The sequence below is a fragment of the Lissotriton helveticus genome, chromosome 4_1 (assembly GCF_964261635.1).
Source record: "Lissotriton helveticus chromosome 4_1, aLisHel1.1, whole genome shotgun sequence".
Classification (NCBI taxonomy): Eukaryota; Metazoa; Chordata; class Amphibia; order Caudata; family Salamandridae; genus Lissotriton; species Lissotriton helveticus.
The window spans coordinates 1,715,213,264-1,715,237,908 of NC_136063.1; the positions used below are offsets into that span (position 1 = coordinate 1,715,213,264).

A 24,645-nucleotide genomic window follows, 5' to 3' on the forward strand; every position below is an offset into this window, starting at 1 on the left:
GAACTGCCGAGCCAGGTCGTCCCTGGACCGGAAACAAGCATCCTGGTACAGGTTCCAGGGTATCACCCCATATCAGCTAGGCTAGCTTGAATCCAGTGGCACAGTGAGCATGGACATACCCTTCCCACTTCGGGTGACAAACGCAAACAGAACAAATAAAGGACCGAATGCCGTCAAATCATACATTCATCCCCAGTCACAGATATTACAGTACGCCCTGCCGGTAAAAAGGAAACCTGATAGCTTTGTGGTTCACCAAGGTGGAAATTACCTCACTGGCATAGTGAGGCAGCAGCTTCTGGAAGTAATGAAGGTGGACTTGACTAGCATTGCCAGACTGGTCCCTCCCCCAGACGTACTTTGGTCTGAAGTGATGGCATATTTTGAATGGAGAGTGTAGTAAGTCATGACACAGTCGAGCGGTCCAAGAGGAAGCTCAATATCTCAATGATCACATTTGAAAGAGCATGGGCCGGGAGGTCATTCGGCACGACCTCATCAATCTCGATTCTGGGTTACCACTCAAAGGACAGGGCTCACCTATCTGGGGTCGGGATGGACATGTTCCTCCTGAAAATCGTTGGAGCGCTTCAGCTTTTAGGATTTTCATAGGAGCAGATACCTTTGAAGAAGAGGGAACTGGCAGCGGTCCTGGCTCACCGGTAGTATGGCAGAGACAGCACCAATAAATGTCAATGGTAACACGGGAGGATGACCATCCGAAAGACCTGCTTGAACAGCGTTCTTGATATTCTTCATAGCAGGTACACTGGAAGGCAAACAAAGTGCCAAGAAAGGGTCAACAGACACAGCACTTGCAGCCCAGGCACGGCCAGAGGGCTGCGAACTCCAAACATCAGTGACAAGTGAAGCCTAGAAGCTGCGGTGCTTGACACTTAGGGGGCTTTGGAGCAAAGGTGCTGTCAAATGATGATTTATGGTGATGGACAACCTTATTATAATCCACCAAGGATTGAATTATGACTGTAGGATGATTTACGACTGTAAATAGCTTTTGGTTTATGATGTGCTAATCATTTGATGTTCAAGTTAATTGCATGCTTGTGGTACATATTAATCATCGATGTGTGCGTGATGATTTATGACCCAGCACCGATTAAAAAATGTTAATACATTTCTCCCCTTTTACACACCAAAACAAAGATCTAGAGCCCTTTGTTGGCGAAGGGAAGGTGTGAAATGGCTAAAGGCCCGGGAAGAGAGTTACACCTGCGTGGGATGGGTTAGGATTCATAAATTCCTCAATTGCAATGTGGTAGACGTTGGACCTCAATTAGGCCGCCTGCTGAAAGCCACAGGACTTGACTTCATTACAAAGAATGAGCTAAAGCTACTCCGGTTCTCTGTTCGGTTTTCCAGCTGGAAGAGGATTTCTGTGTCATCAGCGTGCATTTGAAGAGTCGCCTTTTATTGGTCTAGGACTGTGCTACAGCGTGCATGTAAATGGTAAATAGGAAGAAGGACAAGGGAGAATGACGTAACTCCGCATAATATGGTGGGCACACGAGCCAAAGGCTCCAATTGTAACCTATTGGTCACACTTAAGATTGGATTCATTTTTTGCCTTTTTTTCCGGGCGGTTCAGTCACTCCTCGAGTCTACACAGGAGAGCCCAGGGCCGGCTTTAGTGCTGGTGGCGCATGGTGCGATAATAATATTGGGCGCCCCCACACCATATGAACGCCTCCTCAGAATCTCGCTCTACGACTGGGCATAAGTGCCCCTCATCTCTCCAATAATACATTTCTGCTAAACACATCGCCCACCCCTGAGGTCGGCGCCCCTCCACTGGTCAGCGCCCAGTGCGGCCGCACCAGTCGCACTGCCCTAAAGCCGGCCCTGGGAGAGCCTGGTGGTATGTGGTCTCGTGGGCTGCCAATAAGCTCGGTGTAAGAGGAGTTTTAATACATGGAGAGTAGGAATTATTCTCCGATGAATGTTAGGGCTGGTTCAGTGTCCCTTGAAACCACATTGTTAACGCGGGGTAATAATATCGCCCTGGGTAGGCTAGAAGGCAGGTGATAAACTCCAGGGGTCAGCTGGTGGTATTTTTAAGATAACTGAGATGAGGGTCGCCGCCTTCTCCAACGGGGGATCATCAACACTATTAGGTCAGTTTCTAAAGAGGGAAGCAGTTGGCACGGCTCAATCTCGTGGTTAACCCATATTTCACTACATCTCACCTGCATCCCACTCCAACCAAGCTTGGGCACAAAAGGGATGGTTTTGGATGCTTTGCCGTCCCATCCCTCCACCTCACCGCCCCATCCCTCCATCTCTTTTGTACTGCCATCTGCCACAGGAACTCCAGGCTTTGCGGCCTAATTCTCTGTCACTCCAGTCTTCTGCTTCTACCCTGCGCTGTCGTGTGTCGGAGTCCACGCTTTTGGTGGGGGGGGGGGGGGGGGGGGGGGATGTTCTGGACGAGTCATTAAACGCACATCTCGATAACCGGTGACACCGTAGGTGGCTGCCCATCACTGCATTGCGTTATTAGCATCTCTTCTGCACACATTAGTCCAGCTGCGTGTTCGTGTCAACAGACCGAAATGGATCTCAATGCCCATTAGTCCAGTTTCTACCTCTATCCCTTAAAAACCCATTGCATTTATCCGTGCGCCTCTCCAAATCCGGGGCATTGTCCTCGAAGGTCCGGACCTTCTCGAACCCCATCCTTTCTGTTGCTCCCCTGATTCGAATATATATTCGCACACACGCAGTCCGTCATGGACACATAAACTTCCTTAGAGAGTCCAGGATGCTGATACATAGCATAATGCCTTCCCTCATCCACACTAATCAAAGCCTGGCTGGCTCTGCGGGGGCATGGCCTAATTAAAACAATGCGCATCATTCGCTAAATGCTGACAGCAGGCACTGCAGACCATTATTATCCCAGGCTTCCGGATTGTCAGTCACTATCAAAATCAACCTGACTGCAACAATATACATTCTTGCCACGGGATTTCGCGCCTTTAGACACATGAAAATGTTACTCGACCGACTTATATCGCCATGTTTGCGACAAAGGAGGCAGCTGGCACAGTAAAACACAGGAGCATTTCCTCACGTTGGCATTTGCAAAAGACTATTTCGAGAGCTCAACAGCGCCACCTGTGGGGTATTTTTACTTTTCTTATTTGGTCGAAGAGTACGCGAACGCGATTGCCCATTGAACCTGGATACAATGCCGCATGTTATTTTTTTTCTTTTGCAAAGAAAAAGGTTTTAAAAGACTTACTTGCCATGCTGTCTTAGCTCTGGTTCTGGAGATGTTCATCTACCTGTTAAACAAAAAGTAAGAACGTAAGAGGCCCTGTTGAACAAATACAACGTTGTAAATGTCTGTTCACGAGCACCTTACACCTACAACATGAGAAGTTTGGAGCCCAACGATTATGCATGTAATATTCGACGAGAGTGTTTGCCGGGAAGACCCTGATAATTAGAAACGGTCTGTACTCCCAAAATTATTGCACATGAATGAAGGATTGACTGTAATCCCAGAAAGGAATGCAGCACTAGCGTATGCTAGGCGCGCAATTACACCGCCCAACCAATGGGGGCGGAGGGAATGGGTCTGTTCTCAACCGAGTCAAAAGTTAGCTAGTAGTTTGAGATCTATTGGCAGTTGCAGTACAAGGTCAGGTGTAACCAGTGGTCAAAGTGTATTAAAAAGTAAGGAAACTGTGATGCTGTGGGTAAAGGGGTCAGGGTGATTGAGCACAGGACAGGGTGTCTAAAAACAAAATACTCAACTTTTTTCGTTTTTTCACCTTCAGGGAGCTACATAAAAACTAAGGTACAGCTTCAATGAAAAGTAAATGCAAGTTAAGTTAATCAGTGGGAAGTGCACTATTGTACATTATGAAACCTCTATTAGTTAATGCACTGCAGAGTCTGCGTCTGTCACCAGAGAGGCACTGGATTACATCTTGGCTGGTGCAGTGAAGAACAGTGGAACAATTGCGATTCTCCTATTAACATGACCAGAGAATCTGGATTTCATTAAAGACACAGAGGCTAACATTATGCATTAATCCTTTTAATGCAGCTCACAAACACAGCCGCTTACATCACAAAGGTAAGAACAAGAATTAGGTGACATCATAGTATCCATAAAGGCCAGGTGGCAAGGGAGATCAGCCTCTTTTAAATGCCTCAAGTGACAGGAGAAGTTGAAACAGAGGAACAAAACTTGAACTTGAATGAAGAACTGGAGACCATCTCGAATTCCATGTAGATTCATCAATTAGAATTGTCTGAAATGGAAAGACGAGGTAAATCAAGGAGAAGGAAAGAAAAGGTCTTCATGAGAAGCATGAACAAAAAAAACATCAGAGTAAGAGAGCATGAAAATATTGTAAAAAAGATTAAATAATTGTAAACCAGATTAAATAGCAATTCACAATTACCCTCAGGGAGGGAAGGGAGGGATAATGTTAGCCTCCGTGTCTTTAATGAAATCCAGATTCTCTGGACATGTTAATAGGAGAATCGCAATTTCATTACAAGACAGGAGGCTACATTATGCATGTTGGTAGCCTTGAATAACTGCATCAGAAACATGTTCAATTGGTTTACAATAATGATGAGCAAAAGTATAGGCATTAGACCAATCAGCGGATTTAAGGATAGCATCCAACTTACCACCAGACCAGAATGACTTGCTGGCCATAGCACTCCTGAGAGAGTGAGCCTGGAACTTAGACAGGTCAATACCAGCAAGGTTCATAGCAATTTTAACCCACCTATCGATAGAGCAGGATGAGATGGGTTTAAAGGGACTAACGTAAGAAACTAAAAGTTGATTTGCACCAGGAGGACGAAGGTTAGACATTCTGGAATCGTATTCCTTCATGCAATCAACAACACATAGTTTTGGGTGAGAATCAAAACGAGGGTAAAAGATAGAATCAGACATGGTTTTAGTTCTTCTAAATATTTCGAATTTAACACCAAACATGTCGTAACATCTATTAGAGATGTCGAGAGCTTTGACATCAGAAACTCTGCGACAAGAAACTAGACATAAAAGAGAGGCAAGCTTAATTGAGAGACATTTCCTGTTAAGGAGAGAATTGTTAGGCCATGAACAAAAAAGATCAAGCAAAAGTTTAACATCCCAAACGGATTGATATCTAGGACGAGGGGGTCTCTTAAGACGAATGCTTTTAAGAACTCTACAGATAATAACGTTTTTACCTACCGTTTTACCATTGACAAGAGCATGGCCTGCTGAAATAGCAGATCTAAAACAATTAATTGATCTATAGGAGAGACCATTATCATAGATTTCAACAAGGAAATTAACAATGGAGACTATAGGAGCCTCCACGGGATCCAAGTTCCTCTCCAAGCACCAACTAGACCATTTCTTCCAGATGTTATTGTATCTGTAATGGGTTCCAGGTGCCCATGACTCTCCGAGGAGAGTGAGAGCAGACGACAAAAGTCCAGACAATTGGTGAGATTGCCTGACACTTTCCAGGCAAGAAGGTTCAAACTCCCTGAAACAACCAGGTGATGATCCTCTCCGTCTGCATTTAGGAGGAGGCCCTGAATTGCGGGGATCAAGAAGGGAACGTCGCAAGAAAGTTCCAGAGCTGTGGGGAACCAGCCTTGAGACGGCCAGAAAGGGGTTATCAGGACAATGGAGCATTGTTCCTGTCTCATTTTCTGAAGAACCCTCTGAATCATTGCAAAAGGGGGGAAGGCGTAAGGGCGAAGGGGAGCCCAAGGCTGGAGGAAAGCGTTCACGGCTAGAGCACCCGGGTCTGGCATCCAGCTGAAATACTGGGGGAGTTGGAAGGTCAACCTGCTTGCGAAAAGGTCCACGTCGAAGGGACCCCAAAGAGTGTTCAGGGAATTGAAGATTGTCGCATCGAGTTTCCAGTCGCTGAAATCCTGAAAGAACCTCGAGTTCCAATCCGCTGAGATATTGGATTTCCCTGGAAGGTATTCTGCTCTCAATGAAATTTTGTGTTCTAGACAGAACATCCATAATTTCTTGGCCAGATCCGATAGGTCTGCGGACCTCGTGCCACCGAGACGGTTGATGTAAGAGACCGCAGAAACGTTGTCTATTTTCAGAAAGACAGATCTGCCTTGAAGTGAGTGTCTGAAACTCATCAAGGCATAAAGACCAGCGGTCAGCTCTAAAAAGTTTATGTGGTGGGAGGACTCCGAAAGGGTCCAAACTCCTCCGGTGTCTTGGTCGAGGAGGCGAGCGCCCCAGCCATGTAGACTGGCGTCTGACTCCAAGACAAAGTCTGGGGTGGAACCGAAGATGGCCCTTCCATTCCATGCATCCAAATTGTCCAGCCACCAAGAGAGTTCCAGCCTCGCTGGTTGGTCCAGAGAGATCTTGTCCCCATACCAGAGACCAGACCGAAGGGCTTGGGCTTTCACCCTCTGGAGAGCACGGTAGTTTAGAGGACCCGGGAAGATAGCTTGGATCGAAGAAGAAAGAAGACCCAAGAGTCTGGCTAGTTCTCGTAGAGAGAGAGATTGGTGTTTCAGGACAAACCTGATTTCTTTTCGAATTTTCGCAATCTTCTTTTTCGGCAGTGAAAGAAGACAACTTGAGGTGTTCACGGTGAAACCTAAAAACTCCAGGGATTTTGAGGGAGTCAAGATGGACTTTTCTCTGTTTATAATGAAGCCAAGATCCTCTATCAATTCCATGGAGACCCTGAGGTCTTCTAGAATTTGTTCCTGGGTTTGAGACATGATGAGGATGTCGTCTAAGTAGATAATTAGGCGAACCCCTCTTGCTCTGAGAATCGAAACAATGGCTCTCATGACCTTGGTGAAACACCAGGGGGCGGATGAGAGACCAAAGGGGAGAGCTTGAAATTGGTAGAGGTGTCCGTCCCAAATAAATTGGAGGAAGGATTGATGTTCCTTGGCCATGGGGATAGTAAAGTAGGCATCCTTTAGGTCTAGCTTGACTAGCCAATCTCCTTGAAGGAGAAGGTCCCTCCATCTTGAAGTGGCGATAAACCAGGTATTTGTTTACTTCCCGTAAATTTATCACTGGCCTCCAGCCTTTGTCCTTTTTCTCTACCAAGAAGAGGGTACTTACAAAATTCTTTTGTGACCAAGGAACCTCGATAATAGCTCCCTTTTTCAGCATAGAAGAGACCTCCTCCTTGGCGATAGCTAGATGTTCCGGGGGGAGGTCCAGGGGTCGTGGAGTCGTGGATTGGAAAGGAATGTCCACGAAATCTATCATGAACCCGCGGACAGTTTGTAGGACCCACGGGTCCTGAGTATAACTTTCCCAAACATGGTAAAACAATTTGAGCCTTCCCCCGACCTTTGGAGGGGAATGAGAAGGGGAATGAGAAAGGAGGGCACTTACTTGGGGTGTTGGTATTAGGTGCTCCATGGGAGGAGAAGCCTCTGCCTCGGGAACCACGAGCTCCTCGTTGGGGTTAGAACTGTTTGTTCGAGGGGTAGTATCCCCTTCCTGCACCACCTCTTCCTCTGCCGGAGTTATAGGGCCGGAAGTTGGCACGGCCGGAAGAACGGCCCCTTCTTCCGGCCTGACCAAAAACATTAGATGGGAAGACTTTTTTCAGGTTGCTTTGAGCCCTATCAAGCGCCGTAAAGGTTGCAACATATCTGCCAATTGACTTAATCATGTCTTGCCCGAAAAGTAGGCCTTGAGGTTCGGAAGAAGGCTCCTTGTCGGCAAGGTCCCCAAGTTTGGGGTTAATTCTGTTTAGGACAGTTTTTCTCCTTTCCATATTCAGGCTTGAATTGGCGTTCCCTAAGAGAACGATAGCTCTCTGGCTCCAACCCCTGATGAGCGCAGTGTCAAGAGGAGTATCTGAAATATAGGATTCCTCAGCAAGATCAAGGATTTTGGTGAGAGGGCCTAACATGTCTAGAAGACGGTCCTGGCAGGATTTAAATGCTCTTTCGAGCCCTTTTCTTGGGTCCTTTCCCAGTTTAAAGAGAAATTTAATAAGGTCTGGGTCAAGGTTGGGGGTCTGGCAGACCTTATCCCCAATCCATGGTCTCGGGCACTCGGCTCGCATAATGTTCCTTGTATCAGTTTCCAAGGAGTTTCTTAACCATTTGGTTATAAACTTGCCGACATGTTCCTGGGGGGACCACTTAGAGCTATTGGGGCGTGAGATATTGACAGGAGAAAACATCTCTCCCCCTAGGGGGTCAAGGATGGAATCCTTGGAGGAGGGAGGAGGGTCTAACTCCGAAAACGAGTTGGGGTCAGGGTCATTGGAAAAGTAATCATTAGGGTCGAAAACGAACTCGTCGTAGGGTTCCTCGAAAGTCTCCTCCACGTCAGAGTAGGTATCGGAAAGAGCACTAGCACCATCACCACTTGTGCCGCTTAGGACACCTTCCAGAGTTGTACCGCCAAGGGTACCCAACCAAGTTGTGCCGCGAGGGGCACCAATGCCTCTTGGAGCGCTAAGGCTTCCCGAATCCAGAGAGGTGCTAGGACCTCCAAAGTTCCCCGCACAACTATCCATAGTGTGCTTGGTTTTCCTAGGTGCTTTGAGCTTTGTAGGGTTATTAGGGTGTTGTCCAGGATCACTGAGGGTCCTCTTACGAGACATTACCTCGTTAAAGGTATCGAGCATGCATGCTCTCATTTCTTTTTTTTTAAAGTTTTTAAAAGCGTCACTATTGTGAGAGGGAGAGGAAGCTGTAGCGTCCTCGCTCTCCATATCTGACATGTTATTTAGGGTAAAGCAGAGTGATAATATAGAAAACAGAAGGCTTATCTTGCCTCTTTCCTCCTTTTTTTTATGTAAATAGGACACAAGTAAAATTATGCCTGCGCTTGCCAGAATATGTGACTCAGTAAAGGTGAAGCCAATTATGCCTCCGTTTGCCCTAGAAACGTATTTGGGCAAAGATATACCTGAAACAGATCGAAAACAGCTGATCGTCGGTGAAAGGGGAGCCTCTCGCAGCAACTGACATGCTCGAGGCAGTGGAGACGCGAGGAGAAGAGGAATGACCCTTAGGAGGCAGGGGGCGTTGTGCCGCCGTTGCCGAGGGTCATTCCTCTAATGCGGGAGGCGCGAGGCGCCGCAAGATACCGGTATGGTATCGGCATCAGAGCGCGAGGGGCAACGGGCAGCGGGATGCGAGTAAAGGCAGATCAAGCACATGAAGGCAAGAATTAAGGCATTCAGCATTCAGCATTTGCCGATGTTAGGATTTAATGTAAGCCGCGAGCGGTGTTAGTGCGCATAAAATGGGTGAAACCGAGTGGCCTTAGGGAGGACAAGGGAAGACACACGGTGCGGGGAAGACTACCGTAAATTGGAAGTCTTGGAGAGGGGGTTACGGTGAGGGTAACACAAACACCGGTAATTTGAGAACACAGAAAAGCCCATAAGGGGGTAAACACGAACACCAGTAGAATATATCATATATATAAGCAATATCATATATCATATGTATAAGCAAAGGTTTCAATAAGCAATAAGAAAGAATATCAATATCAAGGAAGGTAAGCAAACACAAGGAGAGCTTAGTAAAGGCAACTTATCTGTTTGGGAGCCGCATTTAAAAGAGGCTGATCTCCCTTGCCACCTGGCCTTTATGGATACTATGATGTCACCTAATTCTTGTTCTTACCTTTGTGATGTAAGCGGCTGTGTTTGTGAGCTGCATTAAAAGGATTAATGCATAATGTAGCCTCCTGTCTTGTAATGAAATCATAATACTTTTTACATATACCACTCTGTAGAATTGTGTTGAAATGGAAAGAGGTGGAATATAATTTGCCAGACACTTCCGTCATCTCTTGCTGCATAACATGGTCCTCCACGACCGAACAATTACAGAGGAAAGGCTCATAGGTGATTTCACTGCTTGCAGGCCCAATATGCTTACGCAAAGAGCTATAGAGTGATGAAATGACAGTTTACAAAAATGCCGGGGGGCAAAGAGAGTAATATTTGTATTCAACGAGGGCAGCCAACTCGTCACGATATCGTAATTTAGATTACATCTCTGAATATTGCATTAGATCTCTGGCTAAACTCATATACTTTAATCATCCATTCCTGCTTGCCCTGAAGACATTATTCAGCAAAGCCTTTTCTCAGAACTTTGAGGAAGCTTCATACCACCTGCTAATGAAATGTAAGAGATACAAATAATGTTTATTTATACAGAATCCAACATACCCAGAATTGTCATAGTAGGTATGCTTTGCCCAAACTTATTGGCAGTCTCTGGATCACCCTCATAAGCAAGAAAAGTCGGTCCTGATGTAATTTGCACCCATGACCCACCAGTCTCTGTGGGTAGGAGTTGGTGTGCTGTACATTAGAGCGCCAGCGCCTGGTGTCTCATTTATAGTATACCTTTGCTGTGTTTATTAACTTTGGCCAGTGCGTTACTGAATCATTTCAGACCTGGACCTTGTCAGGATAACGCCCAGTGGGGAGTGAAGAAGGTGTCTGTGCGTTAGCTTTCCCCACAACCAGGGCTCAAGTCCTGAAATAAAGAAGTGGACTCACCAAGATAGTTAGAATGGGTGTGACATCACTGCATGTGACATCACAGGAAGTTACATCACAGGAAGTGGCATCACAGCACGTGACATCGCATACGGCAACACAGGAAGTGGCATCACAACCTATGACCTAACGGGAAGTGACATCAGACCTTAAGACTGCATATATGTTTAGCATGTCTGTCAAGAGTACGTGCAAGTCATTATTAAACAAATTAGATTTTGCATTGGGGTTGTCCCAAAATATGAAACAACCCAGACGGGAAATCTGCGCCTCATTTATAAAAATTTTTTTTAACCCAGCCACAAAGAAATTAGCAACAAAGAGAAATGTGACAGTAAATCTGTTCTGCTTAATTGGTTGCAATGTCGATATTTTAAAATATCTAAAGCACCTGCTGCAGAGATCTTTATGTGCCAGCTAAATCTCATGGAATAATAATAATGGTAAGATAGCTCTGGAGGACATAGTATTTGCTGGAGAGATCTGAGTTTTGCATTGTCAGTTTTGATCAAAGTAGCATAGAGGGTTAATAAGACTTGTGCAAAGCACATTATGAAAGATGAAGATGACAGATTTTTATTTTATGTAAATGGGTAAGCGGGTTACTGGTTTTAAGACACAGATCCTTTTGTTATCCGCAGTTCATAAATTATAATCCTTCTAATATAGCACAGTTAACTATGAAGGACATGTCGCTACCACACCTTGTAACTCTCACTGTGTTATGTAACATTTCCTTTATATTGATATACACACATAGGATTTATTGTCAACGTATAATCTGTAGGTGTGATGTAAAGTGCTCGGACACCCTGTAGTGGGATGAGTAGTGGCACTACTCATCCCAATGCAGGGTGTCAGTTTTCTTTACATAACACGTACACAAATAATTTAAATACCACAATTTTGTTTTATTTATTTTATAGTGCTTTGCACTACTGTAGTGCTAAAGCACTATAAAAGAAATAAAACAAAATTGTGGTATTTAAATTGTTATTGTGCGTAAATACTGGGGCGACCAACAAATCTGACATTTTTCCAGTGCATGCATCTATCTATCTATCTATCTATCTATCTATCTATCTACCTACCTACCTATCTATATCTTATATACAGGAACTGAAAAAAGTCAAAAGCATTTCTCTCAAGTACGTGTTAAGTGATAAGATGTGAGCCTTTGTTTCCCCTCCATTACATTTAGGTGTGAGCCTCTCGAAGCTCCCAGCCCGGATACTCCAACAGCAGGCCTATTTGCCCCTTACCATCAGCCTTTTTTATGGGACCAACTTTAATCTGATAAGCCCCCTCCCCACCTGCACTTTGCTGCTAGGAACAAAAGCAGACACTGTACAGGCGCTGCTGAAAGTGTCCTGGTGTCAGAAAATGAAACAGGGACGAGTTCAGCATATTTCTGTGGGGCCCAACCTCTTGACAAGGTAGAAGGCCGTGTCTACCATCGAATTGAGCTCTGCCCACAACTGTGCTTTCTATAGAGAATATGGTAACTAGGAAAATCACTTTGAGTGCATGGGCTGAATGGAGCACAGCTCGGTAACACCGAACAGTACTCCCACTCTTTGTTTTCAAGCTCTGCTGCCTAAGAGCTCATGCATTAACTTGGAGATTTTGCAAATTAATCTACTGGCCGAAGGCTGGGCGATTTCAGGCAATACAAATCCACCGACTGCACCTTCTGGCTTTATAAGGTCCTTAAAGGCGGACCATCGGCCGGTTCACAAAACACATTTTTTTGGTTGGCGACATTACATTTCTTAGGTAGCTCATAACATAGTGTTTGAGCAAACACCTTTTAGTGCTCCATTAGCAAAGTGGACTGGCACTAGTGAAAGTGTGTGACAAGAGAGTCTATGCATGTTTAAGGATATAATCTGCTGTTTAAGTACAGGATGAAAACAACAAAATCACCAGTCAATAAAAGACCACCAAAACAAAACACAATACTACAATCACCCCAGGTAAGTACTAAATACAAAAGAAAACACAACATAGTGGCTACACAACAGCAAATCAACATACATCCCCAACACAACAAAATAGAAACACAACTGAAAATATGATCAGAACACAGGAACAAAATACAACAGCACAACAATCTGTGTTGTTTTGTGTTGTAATGTACTGTTTTTTTTTAAACTTCTTTTATAGAGGAAACTGTCATTCAACACCATGAATACCAGATACTCTTCAATTCAATCAGAGAATCCCTTAAACTCAAGGCCATCTAAGGGAGCACTGGAATTTCCCTATAAATAATATCCACAGTCCTTCAAATGACTTAAAAAGAGCCAGTTAAAGAGAAAGAACGGAAGGAGTAAATTAAGATAGAGAGGGATAACACCAAGGCTCCAAATTATGACCACCAATAGTCACTGTTGCTTATCATTTATACTCCATGTAAAAGTCCCTCAAACTCACTGCCATTTCAACAATGTTGCATTCTCAATTTCATTTTGCTTCACACGCCCTGGGTAAGCACACACCAAGCGCCATAGTCCCATTACACAATTTCAGCTGAAGATTCAGTCTAACCTGGGTCCCTGTGCCAGAGTCTGGAAATAGAAAGACTCTCCTCCCTTAGTTTTGCAAATACAGCTTCAGGTTAGCCGATTTTCTCCACACAATCTTCAAGTGCAATTTTCCTGCTTTCCGTCGCCCGAGTCACACTATCACGGAAAGCAGCAAAAGCAGACATGCTTAAGGGACAACTTTTTTACCTAAACTCGGCCAGAATGACCTGGAGGGGTTAGACTGTTGGAAAAGAAGGCCCTTACTTCTGTGGTCACATTCCTATCAGACCCAATGGGAAGCTCAGGACACAGACGCATGCCACCATATTTATGTTCTCTAGCAACTCCAAACTGGGCTTCAGCAGTAGCATAGCTGCAGAAGTAACTGGAAAGCCCTGCACCGCATGTTCCATTGAGGATGGATAACTATCAAGCCCCTAGTGCCTGATCTTCATATTTTTCGCCATTACCTAGACATTAACCATTATCATTTCATAATTGTTCTCATGTAACCCAGCTTTTCGACACCAATGTTCAATGCCATCATATCTTTATTTGGCAATTCATGACGTTCCTTGCTGCTTCATTGCTAACTCCCTCCTTAGATGGCCTTTCTTCCGCCAAGTGTTCTGCCTTATGGCATCTAATAGTTCCTGGCGATCAGTCAGTACTGTTACTACATGGTCTATATCAACCTGAGGGTCACCGGAGACTCTATGTCTTTCCAAAGCTCTTTCCCACACCACCTCAGACCTCGAATGACTGTACATAATAAAATCCCAGCATTGCTAGCCATTTGGTGAACACAGAAAAGATAATCTAAAGTACATGTAAAGCAAAGGTCTTCAAACTGGGGGGGCGCAGCATCCCCTCAGGGGGGGCACGCCCTCGACTCTATCACTTAACCTTTCATTGTTGATTGCAGCCGTGCAACGCCTATTAGGCTAAAAGTGCTTCAGAAGCCCCCGCCGTCCTGTGTCTCAGCCGGGCTGCTGCTACAGCTCCAGCTGCTGTGTGTTTGTGCGCATATTTCAGGAGTACCTTATGGGCTACTCAAGGTGTGAAGACAAGCGCTTCAACGCCTCGGCAGTAAGCGTTATATAAATGCAATTATTTTATTTATTTATTTATGCAATTTATTTAGCGCACAAATACCCTAAGGTGTCTCGGCGCTGTACAGATCAAGTGTAACATGGGGATCGAGTTCTTACTGAATAAAAAGCCATGTTTTTAATTGTCTCCGGAAAGTTCCATAGCTTGGAGGCCGCAACTATGAAGCGTCTGTCCCCCCAAATCACTTTTTTAGTGCGTGGAATTTGTAGCAAATTGGCTCCAGAGGAACGCAGTGCTCTTTTAGGCGTATTGACTAACAAGGCCTTTTTTAAGAATTCTGGCCCTATGCTGTTCCTGGCCTTGTAGGTGATGCATAACGCCTTGAATTTAATGCGGCTCCTAATCGGGAGCCAGTGCAGGTGTCGGATAATAGGGGAAATGGAAGAGAATTTTGGAGTGCGAGTCAAGATTGTGGCAGCGGCATTTTGGACCAGTTGTAGCTTGTTCAGTACTTGTTCTTGGGCATTTAGTAGTAACCTGTTACAATAGTCAACCTTAGAAAGAACCAAGGTTGACATCAAAGTTTGCCTGCGCTAGCTGGCAGAAACGGAAGTAATTTCTTAATCATCTTTAAAGTGTAAAAAGATGCGGAGACTACCGCATTGGCATGGCTTACAAATGACAGCTTGTTGTCAAATAGTACTCCCAAATTCCTGACTTTATTGACCGGAGTTGGAGGAAGGCCCAAGTCAGAAGGCCACCATACTGGAGACCAAGACGGGGTGAGACTGCCAAATACCATGACCTCCGTCTTGTCCGAGTTTAATTTTAAACAATTGCGATCCATCCAGGAACTGATTGCTATCATACCGTCCTGAAAATTGGCCGCAACTGTTCCTCCATTATTATGAACAGCAAGCACCAACTAGGTGTCATCAGCATAGGATGTTAACCCAATACCGCATGATTTAATGACCCTCGCCAAGTCCGACACATAGATGTTAAATAGCGTCGGACTTAGCGAGGATCCCTGGGGAACACCACACGGTAAAGTGAAAACAGGGGAGAAGAAGTCACCCAGTTTAACTGACTGCTCACGGTCAGAGAGAAAAGACGTCAGCAGTGATTTGGCTTTGTTCTGAATGCCAATCTTTCCGACACGGTCGATCAGAATGTTGTGATCGACCGTGTCGAAGGCCGCAGACAAGTCTAATAATATTAAGACTGCTGCGCCTCCTTGATCCATGATCACTCTGATATCCTCTGCCGCCTTTATTAGGGTAGTTTCAGTTCCAGGACCCTTCCTGAATCCGAATTGGGTCTCATCTAGAAGTTTATTCTGGTCGATATAATTGGCCAGCTGATAGTTCATAATTTTTTCAAATATTTTTGACGGAAAAGGTAGGGATGCAATAGGTCGGTAACTTTTGGATTCTGAGGGGTCCAGACTTGGTTTTTTTAATAAAAGTTTAATGATTGCTTTCTTCCAAACTGAGGGGTAGGAACCTGACCTAAACATAGCATTGCAAATGTTTGTCAGGATGGGAGCTATCAAATGAGTCACTGGTTTGATTATCATAGGTGGACATGGATCCAGTGGTGAACCTGACTTGATGGTAGCCATAACTTCCTTTATCTGAGAAGGGGTGGTTTGAGTGAATTCAGACAGAACTGTGGAACTAGGGGAGTGATTTGTATTGGAACTAGGGATTTCTGAGATTAATTTTGTGGAAAAGTTAGCATAGATATCATTAACCTTAAGTTTAAAAAAATCTGCCAGTTCATTGCGGAGATTTTGAGATGGTTCGATGGTGGTACACATGGGTGGAATGGACAGATTCGAAACCACTTGATAGAGTTGCAACATTACAAATTACAACATTACAAAACAATTTAAAGAATTCTAAGCTGTCAAAAAACGCTTGGTGCACCGAGTTGACAACTGTGGCGGACAAACAAATCTCTGCTGCCCTCTTGCAGGAGTTCAAGGGGACAGAGGTCTGCACCATCAACCCCTGCATGACACCTGGCCTAGGTTGGGGGAACAACTGGATGCAGCTTGAGAGCCAGCATATTAGTTTCTCCATTGAGGTCAGCGTTAAATAAAACCACAAAACCTGACCATGCTTATTTTCTAGCTTCAGGGACTACCCAAATGCCTAAAGCAAAGAGGGACACAAGGTAAACAGGTGCACAAAAAAGGGGAATTCTGGGAATGTTTGTTTTAACGGAATGCCCACCAGCCATTAGGGTCAAAGAGTTTCTGCAAATGCGCAGTATGCCGACACTGAGCAGCATGATGTTCTCATGCAGACCTGGGTTCTCACTCGGAAGTTCACACTGGCAGAGAACGACTACAGAAACATTTGCTGTTTGTGAAAAAGCTCTTTGTTTTAGAAGCAAGTTGAGTGCACAAACACAACATCCTTTGGCTTAGACGTACATTCTAAACTTACGTAACTACATCCTACCATGGTTAAACTAGCCCATCTCTTCTCCCCTGATACACCACTCACCAGAGGCGCAACTAGAGCAACATTTCGGGGGGTGGGGGTGGAAGGCTAAGTCTTCCACCAATAGGCAGAGTGGAGATGCAGGGCCTTTTAGAAGGGGTGAAAAACAACAAAGCCTCATTAACAAGGAAATGAACTTTTAAAGACCTGTGAAGTACTCAGGTGAGGCTGTGTGTGTGCACCCGAGAAGCTGTCTCAGCCCTGGCTGACATACACAACGGGAGATGGAGGGGGGTGGGTGGGCTGAAGCCCTTTGAGCCTAATGGGCGTTGCGCGCCTGCCACTCACACCCATGAGGTTCTAAAATCCATCTTTTAACATCAACTTCAAAAATATGTGTACCGTTTAGGCTTCTGTTTATTTCCTCAGTCTTGAATTCCTTCCAAATTCCTGTCCAGCTAGCCCACGCTGGGCCAACACTGCATCCTCTTGCTTTTTGTTAGGGTTTCTCTTTCACTTTTCTGTTTCTAACCTGCTACCCCCTCACTCAGTTTGGGCTCTCTCTTTATTTATTTATTTTATTTATTTAGCTGTTTTATAACGCGCTCTGTTACTACCAGAGTATCCTGGCGCGATTTGTCTCTTGTGACAAAACTTAATATGCCCATAACCAACCTGCCCAACCAATTTGTAACATACCTTGACACTCTGTGCCAGAGTGGGAGCTTGCCTTGACTCCTCCGAGGGATTGTGAACATCTGTCTGTGTAGGCAAGAGGGCTTTGCTCTGCTGAAGGACTGTGATAATCTATCTGTTCATGTGTCTTTGAGCCCTCACATCTCTGAGCTGAAAAGGCCATTCCTCCCCCCCCCCCAAAAGGGACCGGCCTTTAATGGGAACAACTCCAGACATGTTTGCTGTTTCTAAAATAAGCATTGGCAAAGCCAATAGGTCACTGCAATCAATGATAATACATTTGTGGATATCATTAAAAACAGCCCCTGAGCCATACACAAATGCACTTACATTGCCATCTTCTGTAGTTATCTGATTGCCGAGTCCTATTGGCTTTGCCAATGCTTGTTCTTATATCTTGTCTAAGGCAAGGTTGTGGCGCAATAGCCAGAGTTGATGACTGTGTAGCTGGGGAACCAGGTTCAATTCTTGGTGTCTGCTCAACATCCTGTGATTCTGGAAATATCACTTTATCACCCTGGGCTTACAAAAAATGAATGTGTGCTTCTGTAATGTGAATGATGCTCCTGTAAAGCGCTTCAAAGCCTTTGGGTCATGTTCGCCCTATGTAAGCCTGCACAAAATATATTTAATAATGTTGTGAGCACTCCAGTTTCCAGGTACTACTCAAAACTGGAAGTGGAGCTCTTTATTTCATATTTTTTGCCCTTACCACCTGGGCTCTGCAGGAGGGAATGGTCATCAATGATGCTGAGGACCAGCATCCAGAACTGTTTTGTCAGGTGGTGGTAGTGGGGGGGCTGGACGTGTAAAAAGGTTTCAATGGGGCGCTCAGCTGACAAAAGTTTGAAGACCTCTGATGAAAAGGGTCAGGTAACTTCTCTTGGAACACTGCCGTACTCAGTCACACAGGAGGCAGTAGAGCTAACACATCTTCATGCAGCCAGCACCCACCATATTCCTGCACAACACAGGTCAGGCAGGGGTTCACAGCTCATCATACTTTGCTTGGAAATCACTCTGTCTTCATCCCAGATAACAGCCCTAGACTACTCCAAAAAGATTACACCACCCGTTAAATATTCTAAGAGAGCTACAACAGTGTACAGATCACAGCAGACTGGGAAAATACATTAGGTAATGAGATCAAGAAGTAGCAGTAACTCTGCTAGTTGGTTGGCTCTGACCAATGACATTTTTGGTGTTCTTGTTTTGTGTTATTTCTTTTGTCTTTTTGCATCATGTGCTGTTTTGTGTAGTTCTTTTGCAATCCGTATTTTTGTATTCTCCTGATTTTGTACTGTGGTGAATGCATTGCTGTTCTTTTATTGTGTATACAGATGGAATTGCGTTACTATTCAGTTAAGTTTTTAGTTAGGTTTTGATGGGTTGTTTAATCATCCTTAGGCCTGTATGGAGCCCGTGGAGTTCTGCTGTGCGGAAACCCGCTGAGTGGCAAAAAAAACTCAGTGAGATTCCATTGAATTCTTCGGACAGGCAGAGCTGCTCAGCCTGCCCATTTGCACTAGGTTTTTGACGTTTGGTAACGTAACATGCGTTCTCCTGCCGGAAACGGAGCACGAAAAGCACCACGCAGTTCGCATAGGCATAGCCATTTTATTTTCTGTTATAAGCATGTAGCTGGGGCCTGTTTTTCAATCTACCCATACCCTTTTCAATCCTTCCCGATCTGACTCATCCACTCCTCAATTTTCTATATTGTATCAGTGTGTTTGGGTATTTACATTTTTTTTGTAATTTTGTTGTTTTTTTACATTACTTTTCATACTTTTTTTTAGTTTTCCCTTTAAGTCTTTAGTATTTCCTTCATTCCTTCTCCTAATTCTTCTTCTTGTTTTTTTTGGACCTCCCAGCGTCATGACAGAGCAGGGAGAGTGAGAGAGTTGTGGTACCCTAGCGGCTGCTAGCCGCACACCTTGCAGGCGTAGTCGCCACCAAGGGGTGCTGCCTGCGCCTTTTTTATTGGTAGTGGAGTTGGCTGCATTAGTTTATTTATGTGCAGCACCACCTTCCCTCCATGCTGGCAGTAGGCCTGGCAGTGAGTACAGTCTGCAGGAACATCAGCTGCTGTGGGGGGAGAGTGCGCTTGAGCTTTGGGTCCAGCACACCAAGCTGCAGTTAACACACCACTGGGCAGGTATCCTGGACAGGAAGCAGGACCTGCTCCCCCCTGTTGGACATCGAGGTTGCAGGACTCAGTGAGTAATTATTTATTTTGAGATTGCTTGAAGAGGAACCCAGATTAAGGAAAAAGCTCAAGGCATGGTTGTTCCCATGATAATTACCCGCCCTGTACCAATGCCAGCAACTCCCTTATCTAGCGCTGGGAAGCACCAGGGCAGCCATGCACTTTACAAAAGCACCACAACAAACATTATTTCCTACGTTTTGCCCAGCCTGACAAAAAATTTGTAAAATCCATACTTTGCATGCGCCACATTTTTCTGGCCGAGTGATTTAGATATTTAATGGCTTCAATAACGGATTTACGCCTGTTCAAATTTTTCCTTTTCAACATTTGTTAACAACAGTGACTGATTAAGCCAAAGCTTAGGCACATGTTTATGACCAGTGACACCCCACTATTCTGAAGAAAAACCCCTACTTACCCGGACTCATCGCTTTATCTTACTGCCAAGTGAATGCATTTGTTGGAAATAATTATAAGTGGAGGATGAGGCCAGGGAGTAAAGTGGGACTATTGTCTTGAGGCTTGTGGAATGAAATAGTCTGTGACTTACGGGCCAAATAAAATCTTTACATCCCATTCCTTAATCCTTTCCCTGCACTGCATCGTTTTTCCCACCGTCTACATACGTCAGACAAGGTATCTGCATTTTATACGTGACGTGTGTGGCGTTGTACCATTATTATTCATCTGCCTTGGAGTCAGGGTAAATCTGAAAGGCATTTTGGAGAAGGCTATTTGTATAAGATAATTGTCCATTTCAGTTGCCCCTGCTGTAGACTGTAGAGTTTTTTGTGCAAAGGTATCTACCCAGGCAGACAAATAGGAACAAATACTGGCTATTGAAAGAAACACATATTTATAAGCAACTCATTAAAAATGCAATGGACTGTAATGATATCAAAAAGATTGATTTTTAATATAATTATAAAAGATATGTGGATAAATCTGATTCAATAAAAAGATAATTACATGATCTGAATAGACATGAATTATTTGAACAATGTATGGCGAACAAACATATCAATATACATAAGACTAAAAATAAAACATTTTGTTCTTAAAAATAATTTCTCCAACACAAGATGTTTCTAAGGCTGTGAGAGCATCAAACTACAGACCACCAGTAACAACGCACTAGCTAGGATGCCTCCATTAAGTTAGCACAAGAATACTTGTACTCCATAGTGCATAATGTCTTACTCATTGTTAGACCTGGCACCACTGGCGTGGGTCTCCCTTCCATTTTTGCTGTTGCCTCATGTATTTTTGCTGGTGTTAGATGCTTTGGGCACTGTGCCACTGCTATTCAGTGCCACAGTGCAAGTGCTCCCTGTTGTAAATGGATGTATTAATCAGTGGTTCCATGTTTGGCTATTTGGTTTACTTGTCAGACCCTAGTCTAGTGCACTGAGTATGCCAGGGCGTGTAATCCAAATGCTGCTGGTGAGCCTGCAGCACAGGTTGTGCCACCCAAAGAAGCAGCCTCGTAAAATGTGTCTAAGGTCTGCCATTGCAGAGCCTGCGTGCAGTCTGGTATTGTCATGCTGACTGGGCAAGTGCACCCACTTCCCAGTCCCTAAACCTTCCCTTTTCTTCATTTCAGTCACCCCTATGGTAGGCCCAAGGGCAGGGTGCATTGTAAGTATAAGGTAGGACAAGCCCTGATGTGTGTGGCATATCCTAATAGTCGCCGCTGTAGTTGTCGCATCGAGCGGAAGCTTCACGCATAGTGGAGAAGAGTGTCGCCGCTGGAGCTGTTGCCGTCATATCCTAAGGGTGTCGCCGCTGCAGTCCACGCATCGAACCGAGAACTTCTCGCATCCCCGAGAAGCGTGCCGCATCTGGAAGATCTTCACGTCTTTATTTCTTTGCACCTGACTTTGCCGCATTTCCCATCGCTGCGACATTGCTTGTCGTGAAAGCGCAATGCAACTTAAGGTACATTGACACAGAGTGCCGCATCTAAGAACTGAACTAAGCTTAAATCTACCATCTTAAAGTAATCATAGTGTGTATTTTTGTCGTTTATGGTCTTGTGGTAACTCTATATAAAGTCTACTTATTTTTTATATAAAACCTGTGTGGTGTCCATTTGTAGTGTTGTCACTGGGTTACTGTATGTGGTCACAACTGCTTAACTTACAACGCCTCTGAAAGAAGCCTTGACTGCTCGCGCCACGCAGCCTAGAGGGTGAGCAGGCGTTATTTTAGGAGTGTAATCCCCTTGTCCTGACTAGAGGAGAGGGTCCCTATTTGTCACAAGTACCTACCTGTGCCAACTAGAGACCCCCACATCTAATACTCATTAATGAGAAAGTGTCTGTTAATTTGTTAACTAGGAAATCCTTTAGGAGTAAAAATAAAAAAATAAAACAAAGTTTCTTTTAAATCAGGAGTGCTGTTATTCTGCCTGAATTCCTTTCAGCCTTTTATGTGAGGCATGTGTAGGTAAAACATGGCTGTGACTCTAATCACATCAATATTAAATGTCCCTAGGTGGACCAGCAGTGTACTGCTGCTGTGCCATAATATAATTTTAAACAAGTCTTTTGCACAGAGCATTTTTTACAATTTGCCATTTTCTTTCTTGATATAGGTACTCCTACTGGTCGACTACTTACTAGGCATGAGATAGCAACCTGGCTGTGGCATCAGAGGCTGGAGGCCATGCAGGCCAAATTTCAGTGGCCGGGGGCCCTTGAGGAGGCGGAGGATGAGACAGCTGCTCCTGGCAAGGGCCCCAGGCAGCCCCCAGCATCTCCGGCCTCAGGCAAGGACAATGCCAGTGCCACTGGCACCCGTCCATCACACCACCGCTGCTGCCCCCTTGCTGTCAGCCTATGACCATATTTTCCAGCACCACATTCGGCTGAGGCAGGCGCGTTTTAAGAGCAGATCGGCATACATGGAGGGGTACCTCAAAAAGATTCTGTCCCACTTGTAGTGCCCGAGACCAGACTACCATCATGAAAAACATAGAAGACCTGATAGGATAACACAAACAAGAAATAGCAACTGCTTCTGAGTAATGGGGCGCTAATATTTAAAACATAGGTTACAAAATATTCATGTGAGGAGGATTTGAGTCAGTCAGGAGTGGACAAGGTTAAGCGTTTACACAACACAAGGCCGGAATGATTATGTTGACAAATTATGTTATTTTGTATCTAAAATATGGATCACTTTAATGTGTGGGGTAAAATGTGGCTAGCGTATGGTGTTGTTCAGGTAATAGAAGATCCCGCAGTGAGTTGGTGTCACATTCGCCATATTTGCCCCACCAAGTGTGTGATACATTTATGGGTTAAATCAAGTCATGCCTCAATAAATCATACAGCCTGGGGGGGAGAAGCTTAGGAGTTTGATGAATGGATGGGAAAGAGAATCTGGGGAAAGGTGTGAAAGAAATACTACACAAAAACACAATATTCATCAGGCAATAAGCAGCACAAGATCATCAATCTGTTGGGGAAGGAAAGGAATGAGTACAACACAGTTCAGTTAAATGCACTGCAGACAGAAGAAGTCCTTCAGCCACAAACCCAAGCTATCAGTATATATTGAATGTTCTGACATCTAGGTTTGAAAAATACTAGTATACAAATTATGGAGGAGTGAAGTGAACCCACACAGTTCTAAAAAAGGATTCTTAAAAGTAAAATGATACTGTATTGCCAAATTGGGCTGTGCTTCTGCATTCTTCTCGGATTGTCCGCCAATCTTGGGTGCCTGGCTGAAGCGGTCTGGTGGGATAAGCAGGAGTGTTATGGAGCGTTCACCTTTTGTGCAGGAGAAGAGAAGGCCTGCGGATTAAACCATAGAAACAATACTGTACGGTCAAGAAGAAGGACAGAGGAGAAGGTAAGCTTCATGAGGACTGTACCAAGAAGACTCAAAGAGGCAGAGCAAGAGCATAGACTGCTGCAATCATTCATTTTATGATTCGTGTGATTGATTAACTGAGAAGTGAGAACAAATTTCACCCAATCGCAGACAAGTGGCTACATGTCCTGGGCTGCTCAATCTCACAACTGTCAACATAACATTTGGCCAAGTCAATGCATAATGTGATGATGTGACATCACACATCTGTCTCCATTTACTTACAACAACAGGCCCCACCTGACCACATAATAGAGGAGTTTCAAATTTGAACCAGCACACACACTCCCCAGTATTACATTTCCCCAATTAACGCAACTCTCACCAGTCCACAGAGCTGAGTAGGACTCTTAGAGTCATCATGTTGGTTTCCTTGAAGTTGATAACTTCCTTCTGGCTGTTGTTGAGGTAGCCCCTTCCTGAGCGCTTCCATCATCCTCCTGATTTTAAGCAACAAATCTGTCCATTTCCGTTCCGACTCCCGACCCAAATGAGAGAGATCGACTCGTAGTACACTGCTGTGTTGTGAACTAGAAGAGAAACGCAGAGTAATTTTTTTAGTGTAGATTGGTGTTTGATAACAAAATTGACTGGTTTTTGAAGAATGATTTGTGGACCACAAAAAAGGAGTTGACCTGGCAAGCAGTTTTTGCTAAGAGTGAAAGGGGAAGGGCCAATCACCTTCAGTAAAAATGTTCACACATCAGACCACAAACATTGCAAATCATCACAATACCGCGTACACATTATAGTTGAATAGAATACCCTCCCTCACTGTCTGCCGCCATGTGAATCATCACTGACAGTCACTCATATATCACTCAGTGGTGCAATATAAATAAATGTTCCAATCCAAGCACAGTGGTACACAATTGATGTATGCAATACACATTGGGGCGGTCTTTGTGAATCCTGCCAGGGGTTTAAAAAAAAAAAAAAAGGATAGACACAGGATGGAGGCAGGCATGTCTCTCAAATATCCTGCAAGGGAATTGGGGAGGGGCTTCTTCACTGCACACAGGTCCAATTCCAATCCAGCCATACATGTGCCCAAAACGGTGGGGCTGCATAAGTCATACACAAAAACTAAATAATAGAATATTCCCTAGCTATATCTATTTTTCATGGCAAAGCAATTTGGCAATAAACGTACTATGGTGGTGGCCTACTCAGTTAGGGCAGTAGAGTTTGTCCTCAAACTCAGGTGGTTCCACCAGCAGTTGGCCAATTAACACTCTGATCTGTGTCTGACCAGTCACCCTCATCCTCCTCCTGAGGTGTTT

General features: G+C 44.5%; 1 protein-coding gene across 2 annotated transcripts in view; it reads right to left on the minus strand.

Moving 5' to 3' along the window:
• The window catches only part of PRRG3 (proline rich and Gla domain 3), a 174,981-nt gene that overhangs the window by 26,074 nt on the left and 124,262 nt on the right, over window positions 1-24,645 (minus strand). For both annotated transcript variants that reach the window (XM_078685897.1, XM_078685898.1), the window contains one exon: window positions 3,263-3,305. In XM_078685897.1, coding sequence (XP_078542023.1) covers window positions 3,263-3,269 — 7 coding nt within the window. In that variant the 5' untranslated portion in view covers window positions 3,270-3,305. The remainder of the gene's footprint in view (window positions 1-3,262; window positions 3,306-24,645) is intronic.